Below are 12,786 nucleotides of genomic sequence, written 5' to 3'. Positions count from 1 at the left end.
AGCATTTGGTTAAATCCATATGATGTACCGAGTCTCGCCTTTTATGAACGGAATCAAGTACGAATGCTTAAGATATCGCTACCATTACCAAAATTGTCTGATTATAGTCTCATGTCCAATAAAAATCGCACTGCTAACTTTAAGAAAGTTTAAAACATTCAAGAAACATCCCATTTTAATCCCATATTGAATAATACTGAACTTGGATGCTTATAATCAGACAATTACGGTATAATACTCCTTCTCACACTCACCTGATGAGGATCCTTACTTGGCCTCATGTCATAATATTCTAAAAATTTGGTTATAAATTCACAATATAATAGATCATGTGTTTCATTAATGGTGCGTACACATGAATATGAGTTGTTAACGGTGTTGGAGCAGACGCACATATAACCATCTGAAAGAGACAAAACAAGTTGGATTTGATTAATTGTTATCAATATACAAGAAAACATTACAAAAATATAATTTTTTTTTTCAACTGAAGCACAACTCAATCTTCATCCTTTACTTTGGGAATAACTGCCTTGTGGTATTGCTTTAAAATCAATATTGTGATTCTATATTTAAAGCCATATTATAACATTTGCTGAGGAGAACGCCCTCAAAAACATTTTTAATTCTGGTTTTTACACGATTGTAATGTACTTTAGTCAATAAAGATACTCTGCAAAAATCAAGACTTTAGGTGCTGTAGTTTTGTCAAAATCCGAGATTTTGAATAAAATGATGGAACCGCATTTTATTATTACGATGGAAATATTAGTCGAACACGTATGCACAGTACGCATTACACGGCGTATGGGATGCACATACACACACACCCCGAGGATCGCACCAGTATTACAACCGCTGGGAGTAACATGCATGGGCGCTAGTAGTAAATTCCAATTTTCTATGCTTTACCTCACTTGTTTGGCTCAAAATTAAAAGGGGACATATCTGACAGTAAAAGCTAACATTTTATGGAAAATAAATACTAATCTATTTTTACAGAAATGTTATAATACGGCTTTAAGTATTCATTTCCTTTTTTATGAATGACCAACACCATACTCGGACTAATCATTGCTCTCCAATTAGCCATTACAAAGCATCTTGTTGCATAAAATAACAATGTAGATAAAGAAATTCACACAGCAGCCTTTGCATATTAATGCATTTTGTATCTAAACTCGTCATATTATGAGAATGTCATTTTGAACCATTTTCATGTGACACAATTGGGCTATTTCCATTTGTGGACCCCACCCCTTTGAGGAAGATGTTTAAAATCCAACCAAATTCAAAATATTCCAAATGCCGCCATTGTCATAAAAAAACACAGTGGAAAATGTGTGAAGAGTTTGCAAATGCAAAATTTCCAAAATAAGGTCCAAATTGGATGAAATTTCCACCGATTTGAGCTGGATACACAAAATCATCCACCAGGATTGCCCATACACCATATTCATTCCATTAACTGCTCATAATCGTCCACCCAGAGACTTTACTCGGGACTTTACTACACATTAGGGTGGGGCGAAAAACTTTTTTTTTTCTCGGATCGACTTGGAACTCTCGGAGAATTTTACAGGGGTACATACTAGTATTGTGCTGAAATATCAGTAAGATCAAAGCATGTTTCACCTAGGCAGTAGATTTTCAAAAATTCCCTAGTTATTTGCTATTTCTTACTGTATATAGAGAAATCAGTAGAAACAATCTGGGAAAAGTAGGCATTCAGATGCCATTCCTAACCAATATTAAACACTTTGGGTAGTTTGTTTACCAAATACCAAGCATTGATTGAGTGTAACAGGTAACATAAAATGCATATTTTGGGCCATATTTACATATCGTCAGCCTGCTACGCTAATTGCCTAAGTCATTTTTTGTAATTTTGAGAACAAAGAACAAAATGTTGTTCAAGCATGCATCAGTTACGTAATCACCCTAATTATTTCTGATTATTCCCTTTCAATTGTATCATTATCATTTATTCTTGTGCAAAGATTGGTGAATAAGTATGTTTAAATCAGGCATGAGACTGCACTTTCCTAAAAAAAACTGAAAATGCGCGTGAAATTGGACAAAAAGTACCAAAAACAGGCTGAAATTAAATAAAGTTGCGGAAATTTTGACTATAAAAAAAACTGAATTCAGTTTTTAAACTGAAAATTCTCATGCCTGTTAAATGCATGCTTGAACCATATTTTTTACTTTGTTCTCAAAATTACAAAAAATGACTTTAGGCAATTAGCGTAGCAGGCTGACGATATACAAATTGTAAACAATATAAAAAATAATCACCCAACTACAATGACTTTGTTAAGCACTCTGGGCAGTTTATGAAACGGATACGGTAGTTCATCTGGGGTTGAGACAAGAGTGTTATCTTTTACGCCGGGGGGAGGGTGGATTTTATAAGGAATATCCAATTTGAGCTACTCACGATTCCAGTACGGTGCTGTCTTCCAATGGTTACCATCGTGCGTAAAACAATTCATTCCTTCCACAGAGCAATCTTTTTATGTTTGCTCTTTTTCTTCTCTTGTTTGCGTATTCTACGCCTTTCTAATAGAGTCAGAGTCTGTGTTTCTTTTGTGTTACCAATGTCAATGTCTTCAAAGTCATTGCTATCAGCGTCCTCAAAGAATGGCTCTGCTTCATTGGCAAAATTATCTTCAAATGTTGCTTTTCTGAAACATGAAGAAATATATTAAGAAAAGTGAATTTTAAACCTTCACCACTTACATATTGTGGAGTATGGTGGACTGCGACCAGCATCCACTGGTCTGATGCACTAGGATCCACAACATGCTCATCTATCAGGGGAACAGTTCTTAAACCCCAATACATTTGTACATTCATTGAATGACCTGTGAAGATTTGGGTACAGAAACTCATACTCTGCAACTTGAGGTCAAATTTTGCACTATGATTATGTAATTGAGGTTATTGGACTATGCGATTGGGATGAGGTTCTCGTGATCCATAGTGATGTTAGGTTTGGTGGCAGCAGGAAGCAAATTGATTGACTTGATTTTATGCTAGAATTGTTTATATGCAACTTGTTGCAATCCTGAGGGGAGGGAGGGGAGGGGAGGGGAGGGGAGGGAAGGGGGGGGGAAGGGGAGGGGGAGGAAAGGGGCAGGTGGTGGCCGCATTGCATTCTCTAAATTCAGTAAATTTTCATCGTCAACCGTGTAATTGAATGGGATTATTTTGAAATTTTAAAACGCTCGATATATCACAAACAAATAGGCCTATGTTGATAAATAATATAAATACAAGCTAAAACCGTTGGGGTTCGATAATGAACCCAAAAAAACTAACCGACTATATTGGAAAATGCCATACGGCCGGGCGGTTTCAGGAGTTGCCGGCTCGATCATGTCATCCGCCGCCTGGAAAGGGGAAAGGGGAGGGGAAGGGATGGGAGGGGAGGGAAGGACCATAGATTAAACAGGTAGTACATCCACAGACAAAGACCTCATGCTTTGTATACACTGAGAATTCTCGCATATTCATTAGTGTTGACGGTTCTATCACCTGTGTCTAACAAATCACACACATCATTGTGTGCCTATGAAATTTACTTGAAAGATGTGACAAATTTTTGCACTTTAAAATTATGTGGTAAAGGCACAAAGTGGACATTGCATTTTGTTTCTCGACTTCATGGAACGATTGGCCATCATTAATAGATGCTGGACTTTCCCTGTTGTTACACCGTCTCTTATTATTAGTTGGGGGATCATTCAGTGTCCATCTCTAAAAAGATAGTTATTCTGTACATATCTCATTGAACATGCTACTTCCCCTCCATATATTTTCATTGTCCCCTCCCAGTCAGGACAAAAAATTACCTCTTCTGACGATTCCGTCTCCGTTCAGTTCTGTCCTTTTTTTTCTTATCCGATTTCCGTCTTTGTTGTTCCTCTTCTTCTTCCCCATCTATGTCTTCCTCATACACCACATCCACATCCGTATTATCTGGCTCGTCAGCGAGCAAATCTCTATCTGCTGTGACTGCTAAACCGCCCTCACACCTACAGATGTGCGTTTCCTTTGTTATCTTTTCCTTGTCATCTTTGTCTGGTTGTACTCTCTTCAAGTATAATTTAATCTCCTGTAAGTTCTTCATCTGCTCTCTTAGAAGCTGAAGTTGTTCATCAATTCGTTTCTTGTGCTCTACTAGTGACTTCTTGGATTCAAATACCTGTGGGATGCAGAAAGCATATGAAAAGTTTATCTCCTTTCTTTGTATTAACGGTACACGACATATTGTTGGTCGAAGCAGCCCCCCAAAAAAAAAAAAATTATTTTTTTTAAATGATTTTCATTATTTAAATCAATATATTATTGAAAAATAACACTTTGATGTTTTGCAAAAGTTCATTCTACAAATCATATACTTTGAAAATGTGCTTACTTTATTGTTATTAATGAGTTACATATGTTTACAAAAGTGTTGTTGTTTCAGCCCTCTTTACAACATAACTCAAGAACCACAGGACCTACATAAGTATATCTGTGATATTTGAATTCTTCTATACTCTCGCTAAGAAATGATCAATGTAATTTTTGCCAAAGCTCACTACCATTCGCAAGATGCTGTGAACTACCAAATCCTGTTTCTGTAAATCGAAAATGAAAAACAGATCACCAAGGAATGCGCTGCAATTTTTTCAAAAGTTATGATGCATAAAGAATGTATTGTTATAACAAATCCACCAGCTTTTTGTTTACAACTTTTGTTGAAATGTTTGTGAAACTTTTTTTTTAAATCAGTTTTTCATTTACACAACTTTCATTGAAATGTTTTTGAAACTTTTGATCACACATCCATCTGCTTTTCATTTACAACTTTCATTGGAAATAAGTGCACCTGAATAGCTTACAATAAAGCAAGTTAGTCCAAATTTGACACTCAGTTGTACAATTTGGACTACTGTGAAGGTATTAATATTTGCACCATTCATTTTTACATTGGATAAAAACCTCATACGTGCACCAGCGTGTCTTGTATTTTAAAATAATGGACTGCAACAAAACAAAGATTGAACCCAAGACTTTGTTGTGTTTTGGCAATCTGTTGTATGATGATTTTTGGGCAAAATGAGTTATATAAACTTTCAAAATCTGTGAATGAAACTCTATATATTCACAAAGTTGTGAGACCTAAATGTAATTAGTTAATGAGATATGGCACTAATTAGTGTGATACAACATGGTTTTTATGTAAAACTCCCACCCCAAAATGTCATTCTGACATTTTGACATACAGTCGTATCATGATACGTCGCCATAGGCCACCGTGTAAATGCAGTTGCCTATTATTTTGACATACTGTCGTATCACATGACGTATCATTATTAAAACATAGGTTGTCAAATTGTGCATGTTTTGGCATACTGTCGTATGAGTTTGCAGATTAATTACTTCTAATTAGTGAATGAATAAAAAGTTTGTATTATGTTGAGAACAAAGACAGATATATTATTGATTATATTCTTTGATAATAATAAACATATTTTACTTTGGCGCTCTCCAGTGGGTCTTCAAAAATTGGAAAAACTTTAAATGCGATTTTCTCAAAACTGCATTTTTCGTCATACGACAGTTTGCCAAAACAGCGACGATTTATATTTTGCAGTCTAGTGCTTCAATTTTCTCTTGAATGCTACAATGGAGAAATAGAACAACTGTGAACTACCAACCTCTTCATCACAGACAACAGTATCATTGGTGAGCACTCTGCATTTGGTATCACCAATAATAGCACTCAGCTGAGATATCTCAAACTGTAGATCGTAGGAACCGGCAAAATCACTCAAGTCGTCTATATCCTGCTGCGCTACATCACGGCGCCCTCGTAGGAACCGACCTGGTCTGTAGTTATCTGAAATTCACAAGACAATGGTATTCGTTACGAAACATTGTCAATCAATACCCTAACAGTATTATTTTGTAAATCATCAAATGGGGTGGGGGAAGGGGGTTTAAGTTAGCAGAAATCACACTCCTGAAGTATTTCTGTACAGCAAATGCTCTGAAAAGACTATTGTTGCATGGGTGTCAGAGGCAGCAAACTCATATTTGAATGAGTAACCCGAGTGTGCTGCAATAGTTTGATAGATCAGTACATTTTTTTCTGCAGGGGGAACGTGTGCGGTGTATCAAAAGCATAATTTTGTGTTGTTATATTGAGACCAATGAAATTATAGGATGCATCTTAACCCAATGGGCACTACCTCTAATAACTATTTTGATTGGTTATTAAGAGGGGTATAACATATATTGAGCCAATCAGAGATGTGGTAAGAAAATTCAGTAGGATTAAGCTTAAAACTGCTGGGAGATCTAGAAGCTCTATTTTGATTGGTTCCTCAGATGATTGCATCATGTAATTAACCAATCAGTGGCGCTGTAAGAAAGGCAATAGTGCCCATGGGTTTAAATTGAGAGATCCTTGATAGTCAGCTGTCATGTCAGGGTGTGGTCCTAGAATGGTCTACATACACAGTCAACATTAATTGGTAAATTTTCTCAGGAAAATTTGATGGACATGTGAGCAATGTGTATCAATGTGAGTGTAACCTCGAGCCTAATCCCTGACCCTTGACCTTGCTTTTCAAGTCTTAGTCATTTTGAATTGGAATAGTATTCTTGGTTGCAATTTTGATAGAAATTCTTGCATAGCAAATTTATTGAATATTCAGCAATCTTAATTTCTTCACAATATCATCAAAACGTAATATCAAAAAATATCCACCTACGGAAAAATATATATATCTACAGAAACTCTTGCCATAACATTTTAACTTGCGACAAGTAACTTATTTTGCATCAAATTAGGAATTCTTCTTTTTCAAATACATTGGTAGACCACCCGCTGTGCTCGGGGTCACATTCTTGGAAAAAATTTACCCATTAATGTTGACTAATACAAGTAAGGCGATGCATGCGCATCTGAAATCTTCATGAGTATAATGTAGACAGTGCACGATTTGGAAGTTATTTTTCAGAACTCATTTTCAGAGAGTCGTTAGTTCACCGATGCAATTGTCAGCTAAAAAAACCAGTCGGTTTTTCACTCGGTTTTGACAAATTAAAACTTAAAAAAGTTAGAAATGAATACGTGCCTGCATTACCTCCCTGATTGACATGGTCACGCAAGAACACCCTTTGTTGTCTCTTCTCTGCTTTGGTCATCGATGATCCACGTTTACCTTTGTTATTATTGTTGTCATTCTTGGGGTTGGTATTTCGTATTTTTGTACACCTGCATTTTGGTTCTTTTGTTTCAGCTGCTGCGACGCGACACTTCCGAATTTTGATCATTCCTTCATCCTCTACGCAATACTTTGTCTGGGGTGAAATAATTACAATGTCAAAAGAAAATGTTAAATGTGACGTGTCATGTCAAAAGGAGACACTTTTGGGCAGGGTCGTAAATAGAGAAATAGCCAAAAATCTGTCAGGGGGTGATTTTTTCACAATTTGGGTTTGTTGCGAATTTGTGATGTTATTAATGTTTGAAATATTGTCTGATAGTTTCAGACCGGAATATAACTGGCATCTTGTATTTTTGAGACATTTTTCAAGGTAATTCCTACTCTCAACATTGTCAATAATATTTTTAAAGGCCGATATCTCAATTTCCAGTTTTATAATACCATAACTTACGAACTCAATATCTTAGCTTAGGAATGTCCAATTTCATTGGGGAAAACGGCGTTGTGGAGCAAAATATCTCTATATTTAAGATATGTAAAAAACTCAAAATTGATAACCTGCCCAAAAGTGTCTCCTTTTGACATGACACGTCACAAATGATGTTACCACATACAGCAATTTTAGATAGCAAGTTCTCACTACAAATTACAGTTTTAAATACTGAAAAAATACAGTTGAATATGAATACTATTATTTATTCCAGTCATCAAACTTATGCCCATATCATACCCGGTATCATACAAGCAAATGTAGTGTATATGGCCAATTCCAGCGAAAGCGGGACAAAATTCTCTCTATGTGAACTTTCCACTTTAAAATGTCATTAATAAATGAAATCACGTTATTGATGGAGCATATCATGTCACGTCCAGTGTGCTCTCTTTGAGCCTATAGGCCTTTACTAGCAAGTCATACCAGGGGACAAGTTATGATGGCTTAAATGTACTGGCGTTACGCACGAATTCAAAAATAAGCACCGTATATGTCATTGAATGTCCTTCAATCAAAATGAAATTATTACGGTTAGAAAGTAGTTTGCATGATCTCTCATAATATCTCAAACGATTGAATTCCACCAAAGTCTGTGGACTCTGGAGGCCATTAAGTCATTTTGGCTAATAATTTTGTGAAAAATTTTCACCTAAAAAACGGGTGGGACTATACGTGGACCAATACAGTATTTCAGCGGCCAGTACACCACTACTAGTTACAGTGGCAACATATCAGGCATCCATTGGACGTGCTGGTTAGAAAATTGTCCAAAGACAATAAAGTAGCTGTTCTTTTACGTGAGGACGGGTTTTATTTTACACACTGGTCAAGTGTTCAAAGTAAAATCAAATCAAATGCATACCTGTCCTGGTTTGCATGGCAATTGCATCTCAGGCAGTGAGCATTCTTCATCAGTTTTAGGCGGCTTCTTTCCCCTTTCTAATTCTTTCTGTCGCTTCCTGAAGTACTGTTCCCATTCTTCTGGTGACCGGCTACAAAATAAGCAGGCAACAATGGACTATAAGTTAGCAAAAAGTTGAATTAAAATGAAAACAGAAGAAAATTTGAAAGGAAAAACAAGCTTGAGAATGTTAGAATGATAATGCTTTAGACAAGTTGGAAGAATTAAAAGGAAAAAAGAACCAATCGCAATGTACTGTGAACTACCAAATCGCATCAGTTTAAAATAGTTAGTAACCTTAACAAGAAATCTTTAGACATGGTCATGTTTAAAAAAAAACTCTGTAGACATGGGTCTCCTTTGAAACTCTGCCCATGCTACTGGCGAGAATACTCTAAATTGGCGAGAATACTTTATTTTCATCTAAAATCCTGTTCTTTTCACGTGTTAAGCACAAAATTTAGGTGATACAAATACCAAATCATTAAAAATATGCACATTAACCAAAATGATTAGACATGGGTCCCTAATTCTGGTATCATTACCCTTAGACATGGGTAAGGGTTTGACAGCTCAAGCCATGCAACCGGTAAAAAAATTAAAGTATAAAGTCCCTGTGGGGTGTATGGATTTCAACTAGAATAGCCCCATTTAGGGTCTGTTTCAACATTCAGCAAATCAGAGAAACTCACTTTCATGGTTCTTTTAGGTTGATTTTATTTTAACTTCCATCATAAATACATAAAAAATGGTAACATTTCCATTATGTGTTTAAGATTCCAGTACCTGCTGATGTACTTGCCCTTTGCAAAGGGTTAATGCAGACCACAATGGCCTCATCCCAATGGCATAGTTCAATAACCTCAATTAAACAACATAGTGCAAAATTTGCAGAGTATGAGTTTTTGTACCCAAATTGTCAAAGGTCATTCAATGAATGTATGAATTGTATTGGGGTTAAAGAACTGTGCCCTGATAGATGAGCATGCTGTGGATCCTAGTGTATTTAATTTGTTTACTTGATTCAAATCTGTTATGCAAGTTTGTTTTGCAAAAGTGAATCCTCTTGTGCTTGTGACGTGCTTGCCTAATGCAATCTAATTTAGGTGTTATTGCTTGCAAATGTCAAGTTGTCATTTTTGCTAAATTTCTACTTACGTTCTCTCTATCATGAAAGAATCTCTCCATGGTTCACGGCCGACATATCTAAATTTTCTTCTCTTGGTCACTTTGTAACTGTTGATTGCACGAAAAAACAAAAATGGAATTATTATTTATATTACTTTGTTCTCATAACCTAATTATTGCATTTATCACTTAAGTCAGTGCTACGTCATTGTACAGAGTTTTAGGATGCTATGTCATCTCTTTAATTTATACCACAATGATGAAAGATTGAAGGGACCAAAGGAAACGCTTTGAGACTGCAAAAAGAGGTGTTATGGTATAACATTTACAGAATTGTAAAAGGATTATTCAGACAAGAGGGAGGCACACTGGAGCAAGAGGTCCCAGGTTCAATTCCTGGCAGAGGCAAATTTCACAAATTTATTATCCGCTCTCTCTATTACTGCTTTTGAAATTTTCATGGGGCAAATGTAGTGCATGACAAAGACCTTGCAACCAGTTTCATCTGGGTAATACCTAGCTGTCTGTATCAGGGGTGTGAGTGGAGCTTTCAAAAAAACGCGGAAAAAAAAAAGTATCCATTAGTGTGTTCGAAGCACGCATAGAAAGCTTACCTACTACCATCCGTATTTGTGCGTATTTCATCATAAATATTAGAAGATTAAAAGCTATATTTCATTGCACACACATATGTGAGTATTTCGCAACAAAATTACAATCCTGGTAGCCATGATATATCCTCTCTTAATTCCTTGTGCTTTTTAGTAAACATGTTGTCACACTTTATATGGATGGTTACGATTGAAAATGGTACAATTCGACAACCCACATGAAACAATTCTGCAATGGCGTCGTACGTAAACAAAACATCGATCCCAACGGCAACGTTTGATGACCGCTGCCATATGATATGATACTACACAATGCTACACATCCTACCATGGATCTCTATACATGCGGTCGTCTTTCGCAAATTAGTCTCATATGCAGGTTTAATACACGCAACGTAAGTTAGTCTCATACATTAAATTAATGGAAGACAGACGGACGGACAACGATAAATCATTGGGGAAAAGCAAAACGCGGATTTTTAGTTTGGGAAAAATAAAAACGCGACGCAGGCATGCTAAAAACGCGGAAATTCGCGAAAACGCGGAACTCTCACATCCCTGCTGTATACCTTAACCCTGGGTATTATGGGATAACTGTGTCTTACATTAAATGATTTACCCAGGGTAAAATAAATTAAAATAAAAAAAAAAAACACTATTGATAAATTAGTTACTTACTTTGAAGGTGGATCAAATAATTTGACGATAGAAGTTCCATCCATATATGGTGGTATAGGTATACCTGCTAAGTTGAGAATAGTTGGAGCCAAATCTATATTTAATACTATATTAGGAACACTGAAATAAAAATACACAAAATACACCATTAGTGCTGTTATGCCACCCATTGTAAAGACAAGTAATTATGAATGTTGTTGTGAATCTGTAAATTCCTAGAATTGAACTGATAGCACATCGAAGTAAAAGTTGAACAATAAATTCAACTTGATAGTAACCAGAGATCCACTGGTGATGAGTTATTTCATTGCAGAGGTCATAAAAACTGGCTAAAATTTTGTCACAGTTGATATGTGGAGTGCCTTTGGATAGAGCTATTGGTTGTTTTGTCCATCAAACTTTTCAGCTTAGTGCTTGCTAAAATTGAAAGACTCCTTCCTTTTGTTTTCAATTTCTGCAAGATGGCCATGATTTTGACAAGAATTATTATGACAAATGCTTATATAGATAAATAAAAGCTATTTTGTTAATAGCACTTGCGTCTGGCTTATTTTGCTAACATATTCTATCCTAGATGTACTTACTCTACTCCAGCAGGTATCTTAGGCCCTCGTATATAGAATGGTACCCTGACATCAAAGTCATAAGGGTTAGATTTGCCTTTGACCATGCCATACTGTCCTAGATGATATCCATGATCTGATGTGTAGATAATATAGGTGTTATCAAGCTCACCTAGCTCTTCTAGTGTATTGCACACCTGTTATGAAAACAATAGATACAAATGATGGATTAATAGATTTGCCTTTGACCAAGGCATACTGTTCCTAGATAATACCCATATATCAAGCTTGCCTAGCTCGCCTAGTTATGAAAATAAAAGCAAAAACAAAAATGAATATAAAAAAAGACCTTTCGTAATGCCCGAAGAATCGCATAAAGAGAACGCAATTGATCAGCAAATGAGGTGCTCAGTGATGTGATGATAACGTGATTTAAATTAGCCAATCACAACCAGACTTCATGTTTACAACGTAATTTGCGCCAAATTGAGCAGTGCGAAAGGTCTTTGCTCACACCTTATCTCTACTAAGGATAACTTTGCTATCATTGTTGATGTACAAGACTGTTTTGCTTCATTCATTGGTTTGTTGCAGAAATGTTCATCACAGCACTTTATTTTACTTGAAAAACAAACAAACCCAAACCCTCTTTTTTCCCAGAAAGATCAGTCAAATTTCCCACAAAAATAGCGATATTTCCCACAAGCATTCCTTCATTTGGGAAAACAAAATTTCACTCCTAATGCCAACATTTAATTGAAAGAGCTGCCACAGCAAGTTGGGCTGTTCCAATTGAATTCTACATACCCCCTATGGAAGATGTGACATTAATCTTCCACACAGGGAGTGTGATTCCAAATGGGGTTACCTGAATGGGTGACTCCATTTGAGATCTACACACCCTGTGTGGGAAATTAATATCACGTTTTCCATAAGAGGTGTATGGATTTCAACTAGAATAGCCCAAACTACCGTTACTTAATAACACACAAGTAGACCTACCCTGATGGGCGATACCTTTATACAGAGCTGTGCCCTACCGCACTGTCAATGTATAGGATAATGATCACATAATACATTTGGCACCCATATGTGAAACCTGCAAGTGATACAGCTATATGATATCAATGATATGCACATTGCAACACTCAGCTGGAACATATCATACACCGGATTGGAAACA

General features: G+C 36.2%; 1 protein-coding gene across 9 annotated transcripts in view; it reads right to left on the bottom strand.

Moving 5' to 3' along the window:
- Positions 1 to 254: 254 nt before the first annotated feature.
- The window catches only part of LOC140162827 (extracellular sulfatase Sulf-1-like), a 251,062-nt gene continuing 238,530 nt past the window's right edge, over positions 255 to 12,786 (bottom strand). For 7 of the 9 annotated variants that reach the window (XM_072186129.1, XM_072186131.1, XM_072186132.1 and 4 more), the window contains 9 exons: positions 11,625 to 11,800; positions 11,041 to 11,160; positions 9,782 to 9,859; positions 8,585 to 8,714; positions 7,137 to 7,362; positions 5,712 to 5,893; positions 3,858 to 4,210; positions 2,441 to 2,687; positions 255 to 403 (listed from right to left, as the gene is read on the bottom strand). In XM_072186129.1, coding sequence (XP_072042230.1) covers positions 2,492 to 2,687; positions 3,858 to 4,210; positions 5,712 to 5,893; positions 7,137 to 7,362; positions 8,585 to 8,714; positions 9,782 to 9,859; positions 11,041 to 11,160; positions 11,625 to 11,800 — 1,461 coding nt within the window. In that variant the 3' untranslated portion in view covers positions 255 to 403; positions 2,441 to 2,491. The remainder of the gene's footprint in view (positions 404 to 2,440; positions 2,688 to 3,857; positions 4,211 to 5,711; positions 5,894 to 7,136; positions 7,363 to 8,584; positions 8,715 to 9,781; positions 9,860 to 11,040; positions 11,161 to 11,624; positions 11,801 to 12,786) is intronic. The other 2 variants (XM_072186136.1, XM_072186137.1) reach the window with 2 other exon arrangements.

This window comes from Amphiura filiformis, chromosome 10 (assembly GCF_039555335.1).
Source record: "Amphiura filiformis chromosome 10, Afil_fr2py, whole genome shotgun sequence".
Classification (NCBI taxonomy): Eukaryota; Metazoa; Echinodermata; class Ophiuroidea; order Amphilepidida; family Amphiuridae; genus Amphiura; species Amphiura filiformis.
Note: the sequence above shows the minus strand (reverse complement) of the source record. Positions and strands in the feature narration are given on the sequence as shown.